General features: G+C 47.0%; 1 protein-coding gene across 1 annotated transcript in view; it reads right to left on the reverse strand.

The window, feature by feature from the left end:
• Nucleotides 1-10457, reverse strand: part of CRACR2A (calcium release activated channel regulator 2A) — a 129070-nt gene that overhangs the window by 58514 nt on the left and 60099 nt on the right. Inside the window, exons 5-7 of the mRNA XM_011931065.1 lie at nt 7194-7305; nt 5862-6045; nt 404-550 (exon numbers count right to left, since the gene is read on the reverse strand). Coding sequence (XP_011786455.1) covers nt 404-550; nt 5862-6045; nt 7194-7305 — 443 coding nt within the window. The remainder of the gene's footprint in view (nt 1-403; nt 551-5861; nt 6046-7193; nt 7306-10457) is intronic.

Consider the following 10457-nt stretch of genomic DNA (forward strand, 5'->3'; position numbering starts at 1 on the left):
GCACCTGGCTAGCTCACTCTGAGTCCTGGCTCTACTGTTTACAAGCTGTGCCTTCTGGGGCGCACTACTTAACCTTTCTGGGTTTCCAACCCTCCACCTGCAAAATGTGCAGATAATAAACGTGCAAAATGATAACCAGTCCCTACTTCAAAGGGTTGTGGTGAGGACTAAATATGCTAGTGTATAAAAAGTATTTAGAATAGTGCCTATCATATATAGCTTATAAAGGTGAGGGAGAGCTTAAAAATATATATATCGTGACAGACATATGGCCCGGTCCCCACTTTGGCAGACAGCGATAAGGAGGCATCACACAATGTCCTGGCAGAAGATCTAAGAGAAAGTGCACTGTGTGTCTCTTTCACACATAGTTACAGAAAGTGGCTCACACTGGGGTACCTACCTTTTTAGGGCATACTCCAGTTCATTCTTCTCCTCATGGGCTTCTTGGAGCTGGGAGAAGATTCTGGTCAGGAAATCTTCAAAGTTGGATAGTAAATGAGGTTCATCCTTCTTCAGCTGCAGCCAGAGCTGCTTGACATCACTTTCACTGCAAGAGAAGGGATGCTCATGTGGAAGTGCGGAAATGAGGCTTCATGGGAAATACAGAGGTTCCCAGATAGGAAACAGACAGCCAGAAACAGCACCGTCAGAATCATCATAAAGATGACAGTAGCTAACGTGGACCGAATGCCTGCTGCATGCGAGGAGCTTCAAGGATATCAGCTCATTTTGTCCTCACAGTAACCCTACGAGGCAGGAGCTGCAATTACCCCATTTACAGATGAGGAAGCAGGTGAAGAGAGGTGGAGTGAGCTGTCTAAGATCACCCAGCAGTAACTGATGGAGTCAGGGGTCCAGATCGGGGTCTGTCTGACTCCAGTGTTGGCCTCCTTCCCCACCTCGCTCTGCTGCTTCTGTTCTCCTGTGGCCTTCACGATGGGCTCATGGGGCTGAGTGTGCACAGCAACATGCTCGGGTGCGTCTCCAAATGCCAGGAAGAAGACAGGACGGGAGCCCAGTGCATGTGAGGACACACGCTACGGAGCTAAAGGAGAGAGCTTGTTGCCTCCAGGAAGGATGGTCCTCACTGCGGAGAGGTAAAGACGTGCCACGTGATGGACAGCAGAAAGCAACTGTCGCTGCAGGAAGGGAAGAGAATATGCAGCACCCCACTGTGGCCTGGTGACACTAGGGATGACTGACAGGCAAAAAGAAGGGAAGGAGCAAGTCTGAAAGATGTGCGCAAAGAAAGACAAGGCGAGAGAGATGTGGGAGACCTGGGGGCCAATGAACAAAGGCTCAGAGGCACGTGTGTACACAGCTCAGTGGCAGAGATGCAGGGGCTCAGGCTGATACCCAGGGACGGAAGGAGGAGGAGACACACATGGTGGACCCTGTTCTCCCTTTCTGGAGAAACCAAAAAATCTGTAGTCAATGATCAAGTTAAGTTAAACACAAATCTGAAAGAGGATAGGTTTTAATTCAATAAAAGTTAATAATTTCTCACAGCTAGCAGGCAACAGAGTGTTATAGCATCAAGTTTGAAAGTTATAGAACAATAAACAGTAGAGTTCAAGTGAAACATCACAGGCTAGTTTATTATCAATTACCAATTCAACTTTGTTCTAGCAAAGTAGAGAATAAATATAAATTTTATCCCCCAAACAATCAGGTTTTTGATTTTTTAAATTAATGGACACATACGTATTTTCCAACGCTTTTTTCACATCTATAGAACAAGATGTAATAACTAGCTCAGTTCATTGTCTTCTCAAAGTCTTTTGTTACTTAAATATTCACTCTGTGTCTTAATCTTTCAAGTTTCCAGCTATTGAAAATATAAGTCCTTCACCTCCTTCCATCCTTTCAACATAATTACATTTTGATTATTTACTCTGTTAAACTTTGAGACTTTATGTAGTGTATATTCCACATTTAATTAATTTAATTATGGAAAATCGCTTATGACCCTCATTTTATGAGGATAAAGTTATCTGTATGCCTATACTTCTCTTGAGCTCTTTCCAAAATTTGCTTGTCCATTACAGTCATCTGTACCTTGACAATCTGTCACCAACAGATTCCTGTTGGCTCCCGAGGAATCCTCAGGATAAAGAATAAAATTATCTGTGCTTATATAACAAGCATTATATTTTAGAAATTTTCTTTGGAAGTGATACTTGATAGTGCCATGCTAGCAATGCCCCTGTGGCATAGACATTACTCTTTGCACCCTGCAGAGAAGAGGCCCACTGAGAAATGGGTGGTGACCTCCCATCCCTGTGGCAGGTTGTTCCTGCTGTGTTCTGAATGTTTATATCTCCTACAAGTTCATATGGGGGTTAAATCCTAACCCCCAACATGATGGGATCAATAGGTAAGGCCTTTGAGAGGTGATTAGATGACGAAGGCAGAGCCCTCATGAGTGGGACTAGTGCCATCGACACCGTGTTCTACAGTTAGTATTGTTTTACAACTCTGTATGCCAATTCCCAAATATGATAATAAATACATGTTTATACTATTATGACTACATAAATAATATCCCTGGAGAACCAGGACTTATCCTAAAATTACACCATTATTTGTTTTACTTCCTTTCCCTGTCCCACTTCCCCAAATTCCTTATCAGTTTCTTCTGGAAGTACCGCCCTAATAAATCACTTTAAGACAGAAACCACAAAAACAGAAACATAAATGTGACTTGTCTCCCATTAATATTCCCAAAACAGAAGATCTGAGAACAGCTCCAACCAGGAACCCTCAGGATAAGGAATAAAATCCTTTGTGCTTGTGTATTAAGCATTATATTTTAGAAACCTTATTCAGAAGTGATATTCAATAATACCATGCTAGCAATGCTCCTGGGGAATGGACATGACTCTCTGCACCCAGCAGAGACGAGGACCACTGAGAAACAGGCCCACCTCTGATCAGTTATCTGGTCATCTCTTTAACACTTCATCCCTCTCTCCCTCCTTTCCTTGTTCCATCACTTCCACCAGTTCTGCCTACTTATTTAGACCATCCATCCATCCATCCATCCACCCATCCACCCACCCACCCATTTCCTTATTAACTCAACAAGTATTTAATATGATCTACTGTAAAGCTTGCACTGTACTGGATGTCATGGGTGAATCTGGGAAATGGGAGAAGAGGAGGAAAGGAGCCTCTCTGTTTTTCAGAATGAGTTCCATTCCTCCCCGCCCCACAACACACACACAACATGTTGTGGGGGGGGGGTCTTATTTCATCCTATAGGTAAAATGTAGATGTGACAAAGGGTTCGGAGATAAGAGGGTCTCAGAGAGACACCATGGTGACCTCCCATCCCTGTGGCAGGTTGCTCCTGCTGTGGTCTGAATGTTTATATTTCCTACAAGTTCATATGTTTAAATCCTAACCCTGACCTGATGGTATCAGAAGGTGAGGACTTTGAGAGGGGATTAGATCATGAAGGCAGAGCCCTCACAAATGGCACTAGTGCCCTTATAAAAGAGTCCAGAAGAAGCTCATTCACCCTTCCTGCCACATGAGGATACAGTGAGAAGACAACTGTCTGTGAACGAGGAAATGTGACCTCATCAGACAGCAAATCTGCTGGCACCTTGATCTTGAACTTCCTAGCTTCCAGAACTGCCAGAAATACATTTTGGTTATTTATAAAGTATCCCATCTATGGCAGTGTATTACAGCAAACCAAACGAATTGAGACATGCCATCACGAAGTAAACGCATTGTAAAATCAAGGTTCACCTTGCCAGCCTAGGTCTGTCTGTCCACACCTGCCAGGTTCCTGTTGGAGCCAAACGAGCTAAAGTCCCAGCGAGATTTGCAGACCCACCTGCTCATCTTCCAACACTCTTTCAACTACTTAGTCATGGCAACAACATCTTGCCCCAGATTTCTGGGAAAGGTACGAGTCTTCCAACTTTTGATGAAAAACAAGCCAAAGCTCACTAAGCTGTCAAATCACTCAGCCAATCAGGCCACCAAGAAAAGCCGAAGTGCAGATGTCCAGTCTCGAACTTCTAGAACACACCAAGGCCACCCCTCCTGGGAGGATACGGGAGTATAGGCTAGAAGGGATTCTGGGAGGTTTATCAATCCATTTCACTGCTTCCAGAGCAACACACAAATCATTTTGGTGAGCAAAATCTTCAAAGAGCCCTCAAATCTTCATAGCCTTTTCTATTTCCCTATCTGAGGTCTCACAGCCATGAATGTTTCCCCTCATGCTGCAACCTAAGCCCCCTTCAGTGAGGATGGAAGTGGCTGGTCACCATCTTCTGCGTATCAGTTTTTACAGACCACTCTGGAAACCTCCACAAAACCTCCCCTTCTTCAGGACATCTCATTTTGGCTCAGTTCTGCACTGGCCTTTGCTATAGGTCCTCAGAGTCACGTCTGGTGGACTCTAATTGAGAACCCTGCCAGGAAGGCTGCTGCCCTGCAGTGCGGGCTGGGTGGAGAGGCCCCTTCCTTCCATTACAGCACCTCAGCTCACCTGCACTGCCTTCTCCTTCCCCCTTCTCCAGGACGAGGTGTCACACTGTCACCAGAAATGGTCTCTGTGCTCTGGCCTTTCGTCTTTGGAGAAGCTGGGTCAGGTGTATGACTAATGAAGTTCCCACCCACCTGTGCCCCCTCCACCGGCCCAGCCGCACCGTCTGTGATCCACACCTGCTGCAGCCCCTTCTAGGCCTTCAGCAAAGCTGCTACTGCTGCTGGTCTTGAGTTCCACTTCCTGTGTAGCACCCCCACCAGGATCTTTCCCAGGCCCTTGCCTATCCCTTTCTTGCCTGGAACACACTTTTGCCAGCCTTTCCCAATTCTGCCACAGTCTACCAAATTGTTTGCTGAAAAATTCGCAGAGCTTCGTCCTGCAAATCATATATAGGCCTCTTCTCTCTTGCCTCCTCTTTGTCATTTCCCACCATAGCTCCTTCTCTTCCCAAGCTCAGGAAACGTCAGCTGCAATCAGCAGGGCACTCCCACCCTGCAGGAAACACACACCTAGCCCAAGATCTAGAGACCCCAAAACAACAAGGCCAAAGGCAGAGGCTAAAGGGGCAGAAGGTGTGACACGCTTTTCAGGCCCTCTGTCTGGTTTCTACTAGCTGTAATACCACATTTTGCTTATTTTATTTTACTTTACTTTAATGTCAGGGCTTAGATCCATGTGTCTATTCCAAAGCACTTTTTAGGGAAAAAAAAAAGGTGGAGGGGTAATTATGTTTTGTTTGAGATCCCAGCCGTCTAAAATTTTCCAAGTAGTGGCCTGCTAAAAACAGGTTAATTTCCCACCTTGGCTTGCTGCACAAGCCTGGTGTGCTGGGGACACAGTATGCAAATGCTACCACATGATGGGCTTTTGCCAGGAAGGCACCCACAGCGGGGGCAGCTGGGAGGCACCATAGCTCTAGAGACCCAGGAGAGGTAAAGATGTTGGGGAGCTGACGGTGATAGGAAGCCTTAGTGAGAACTCCCTGAAAAACCCTGAGGGCATGGTACAGACCTCTGATGTGTGAGTGCCCCATGGGGAGCAAGGCTGAGCCAAGGACTGCGGGATAAGGCATGGCCGGGAGTGAGGAAGGTGCGGGGGTGGGAGAGAAGGAGAACAGGAATGTTTCCTACAGAAAAATAATGTAAAAAGCAGAGACAGAGCCCAACACGCAGTCAGGTCATCACAAAGGACAGGCCCCCTGTTGGCAGAACCAACAGGCCTTTCACTACACTGCATTCCAGTGCAGGGCCCGACACCACATGGTTAACAAAGGTTAACTGTTGAATAGACACAGGAGGAGGCCCCTCTCAGGTTGGTCTCCATTCTACAAATCCCTGTCACCACTTACTCTTCCAAAACCTTTTGGGCTCCAAGTCTGTCCATCAGCATCTGGAACTGGGCTTCCTCATCTTCGCCCATGTCTCCCAGATCCTCGTTCCCTCTGGACTGATACACCTTCTCTTCGTGGCGCTGGGCCACCTGCTCACCTGCATCTTCCTGACTTGGGTTATTCTGGCTGAAGAAGAAGTGACCTAGGGGATGCAGGGCACAAGGATCTGAATTAGACCCACCCACCAGGAAGAGTTCAGCTTTCTCACCCGCCAGGAATCACTGAAGGTTCATCTGAGAGAAGGAAAGGGAAAGCCCCTCCAGTAAAGATCCATGGATATAGGTCTGTAGACACGTTCCAGATTCTGCGTCTTTTCCACTTCCACAAACACCCCACCAGTGATCCTAGAATCTGGGAACGGCAGAATGCAAGACAAGTATGGTGTCTCCTTTGTGGTTCTCAGTCCCTTGACATCTGGCTTAGAACTCATCTCTGTCAATTTCTTCTTTAAGCAACAAGGCCTTTCCCTGCACTGCATTCCAGCACCCTGACTGCAGAGGCTCCTATCGTCATCCTAGTCATCTAGCATCCTCTCGCTAGCATCACTAGACTTCACATCTATAAGCTCCTTAACAGTTTCCAGTGTACTTCCTCCATACTCATACTGTCCAGTATTACAGCACTCTGTCTTATCCTCCCAAGTCAATTAGAAGCTCCTGAAGGTCAGGAAAGGTATCAGATACTTACAAGAAAATTGTATGGCCCCACACATGAGGCAGATGTATGGTAAAATTTGCCTTTGATGTATCTGATAGGATAGTGTGTCTGGTTTCTTTATATTGTTCATAGATCTCAAGTCACCTTCCTCCTGGTTACCTTGAGAATGGCTAGTCTGTTCAAACCTTCTAGAAATTTCTCTGATAGCTGTTATCCCTCAACCTGGAAGATTCAGCCAGACTTGGGTTGGAATGAGCCATCCAGTTGTCCCACCTTTTGGCCATTTTTCTATGAAGGCAGGAAAGGAGAGGCTGCAAATCTCATCACAGCTCCCCCTTTGATGCTATGCCTTCTGTGGAGCGTCTGTGCATCTCCCTTGTCAGTCCCAATGGGAGGGAACTTGCTAATGGCAGTGCAGTGGGCACTGAGCAAGCAGCAATGTCAGCAGTTGAGACGGGCATGTGAGGAGGCCCAAGCAATCCAGAGCCTGGAGACCTTGAGCTCCAGGTCCCTGAAAGGAGGGCAGGAAAGCTGTACTACCTGCCCCCCAGGTCTAGAGGGAACAGGAATGCACCTTAAACAGTGCTAAGTAGACCCAGAACCCTGAGGTCCCCAGCACCCATCAGAACTTACTGAATCCAGTAGTAAACTCCTCTGGGGTCAGATAGCCATTGCCATCAGCATCCAGGGCATCAAACACATCCTCCAGTTCCTCCAGGCTGAGCGGTAGCTCCTTATGCAGCCTCTGAAAACAACCCAGAGTGTACTGGTTAATACTGACACTCACCGGAGGCGAGGGCGACCTGGGACTGCAGGGTCTTCTGCCAGAAAGTGTCTAGAGTTCGGCCCAGGCTACAAAAGCCAGTAGCAAGCTTCTGCATCCAGACTGCTTCACCATCCCTCTCCTCCTTTGCATGCTAGCACAACTACCATTGATTGGGTGCCTCCTAATGTACCAGGCCATTTGCTAGGTGATTCATAAATAAATATGTAAATACGCATTTATCTATCTATCTGCATGTAATTCCCATGACAATGCTTTGAGCTAGGCACTATTATCGCTGTTTTACAGATGAAGTTTGAGGTGAAATTACCCGCTCCAAAGTCACATGGCTAGTAATGACATAGCCAGGAGTCAAATCCAGCTCTGACTCCAAAGCCAGCACTCTCAACATCTGTAAAGGACTCAAACTGTACAGGATCAAATACTTTCAGGGTAATACTCACACTGCATAGTGTTATAAAGTTAATTGCAATCATGAATGTAAAGCATGTAACAGTGCCTGCATAGAGAAAGCATTCAATAAAAAGTAGTAGGGAGGCAGAAGGACAGAGAGAGACTCATGGCCCACTGAGGCCCCTCAAGGAGTGCATGGCAGAGCCAGGCTTCAAACCCTGTCTTCCCTGCTCTCCCTAAGCCCCCTTTCCTCTCCCGTACCGTGATGCGGGGGTGCGTCACTTACTTGTAAAGGCCTCTCCTGCTGGAGGCCCCTGGTGTCCCAGTGCCTCAGCACTGCATTTGTGTCTGCAGACACACATTTTGGTCCTTGAGCTCTGAGGGGATATGGGATAATCCCCCTTCCTACCTCTGAGTGACCCACACCCAGGTCCTGAGTCCAGGTTCCACTCCGGCTCCCGGCTGACTGGTAACGAATTTCTAATAAGATCTCAACTGCCATTGGCTTAAGGTATCAAGCCCCCAAGAGTATTTGTGTGTTAAAGGGGGACTGGACAAGACAGTCCTCCTTGGAGGAGGTCATCGCTGGATCTGAGTCTAGAACAGACTCAGACCTCACAAGGAAGGAAGGGCAGAGACCAACTGATGGCCCAGGAGCAAAGTAGCTGAGCTGTTGCTGCTCCCTTCTGGCCTCCTGCCTGATGTGCAATGGCCTCAGGCCAAGGCTAATTTGCATAGTTGAAGCAAGTGTCCCCTCATATCCAAACAATCTAGGTCTCCAAATGAGAACTCCCCAGAGAGTTCATTATAGCTCAGCCGACCATCTCCCTTCCTCCCAGTTACCTAAGCGGTAACTGCACAATTGCCAGTGTGGAAGTGACTGACAGCTAAAGACAATGAATACAGGGCTTTGTAAGAAGAAAGGTATATACCAACCTCAACAATAAAAAAGAGGTGGCAAGTGCGAAAAGCCCATAACATAACTGGCAAGAACACTTGGCTTGATCCTATGGCAGTTCTAGCGGATAAGCCATAACGCTTAATTTGGCAGGTACATGCATTAAGAGAGACTACGATGCATTATAAAGTGGGAAGACAGGCTGATGTGGAAGCCATTTAGAAGAATTGAATTAAATATGAATGGGCTTTTCAAAAAAGGAAGGAAAGTGAGAGACAGTGTGCAAAGATTCTAGAAGTACATCTGCTTAGCATTCAGCAGAATCTCTGACTTATCAACAATCCATAAACCAGCTGTCTGAAAAGCTACAGTAGGAGAACACAGGGTGAGGAGAGAGTCAGTTTTGCAAGCAGGGATTTTATTAGCATCATTGGAAATAAAAAGCATCACACCTGAGGTAGGGTAAAAGCGCAAGCTCCTGTCACCCTCACATTCCTTCCTTGGGATAATCCTTCCTCCTTCCCCACCCTCAGCCTAGGATTGCTGGATCTGATTCAAAATGTGGTCTCTCACATGAGCTGGAGCAAGAAATGAGCTGCAAGAAAATTCCAGAGATCAACGGGACCCTCAACATGCCTTTCACCCAAACACCCCGCACACTTTTCTCTTGTTAGCATGAACCAGGAGAGGCTAGTTCACAGCTCACCTTAGGCACCATTCCTGGATCCAGCAGCACTTCCAACCCCAAATCCCCCTGCTGTCTAATCCCAGTCCTTCTTGTCTACATCTCAAGCCACTTTCCTCCTTTTGTTGTCAGCGAAGACGGGGAAAGCAATATTATAGGTTCCAAGTAGTTCTTACTCTTCATGTCCTGGCAAATTAGCGCTGAGTGCTTCTTCAGCCTTGTCTGCAACTGCACTACACCTGATTCTTCTACCTTGTTTTGTTGGCCCTCCTTGAAAAATCTTTTAGTCTTAATAACTATAATTATCTCTTATTTATCACTCTGCTCAGGGCCTGCAGAGCCACAGAATACCAGCTTGTTCTGGTATGGTCCCCTGGTACTGTTTACATTATGTTTGTTATTTTAATTTTATTTTTTTGAGATGGAGTCTCGCTCTGTCACCCAGGCTGGAGTAGAGTAGTGCGATCTTGGCTCACTGCAACCTCCACCTCCTGGTTCAAGCGATTCTCCTGCCTCAGCCTCCCGGGTAGCTGGGACTACAAGCACCCACCACCACGCCTGGTTAACTTTTGTATTTTTAGTAGAGACAGGGTTTCACCCTCTTGGCCAGGCTGGTCTTGAACTCCTGACCTTTTGATCCACCTGCCTCAGCCTCCCAAAGTGCTGGGATTACAGGTGTGAGCCACCGCACCTGGCCTACATTTTTAACTAAGTGAGATAAGCAGGGTGGAGGGGAGCAAGATTATTTATTCCACTGTGCAATAAGCCTGTGAGGCTCTGAGATTAGCCTAAAGTCACAGTGGAGACCACAGCTGGGAAAAAAACTGATTTTCCATCCAGGGCTTGAGCAACTGTCTAACAGTTCTCCAGTGCATTCATTCTGTTATTCCCTCACCGTCATTACCTCCCACACCTACCCACCTACCAGCACCACCGAAAGCAGAACACAAAGTCTCCCTTGCCAGCACCACCAAGACCCAGCCTTCCAGAGATCCTGCGGCACTCACAGCTTTTCACGCATCTGGAAGGGCGGGCCAGGGAAAACGAGAGGCACGAGGAGGAACTCAGTTTCCTATCCGTACTGCCCATGGCACTAGGAGCTCTTCAGAACTCCTTTTTTTTTTTTTTTTTTTATTT

This window comes from Colobus angolensis, unplaced genomic scaffold, assembly GCF_000951035.1.
Source record: "Colobus angolensis palliatus isolate OR3802 unplaced genomic scaffold, Cang.pa_1.0 Scaffold89, whole genome shotgun sequence".
Classification (NCBI taxonomy): Eukaryota; Metazoa; Chordata; class Mammalia; order Primates; family Cercopithecidae; genus Colobus; species Colobus angolensis.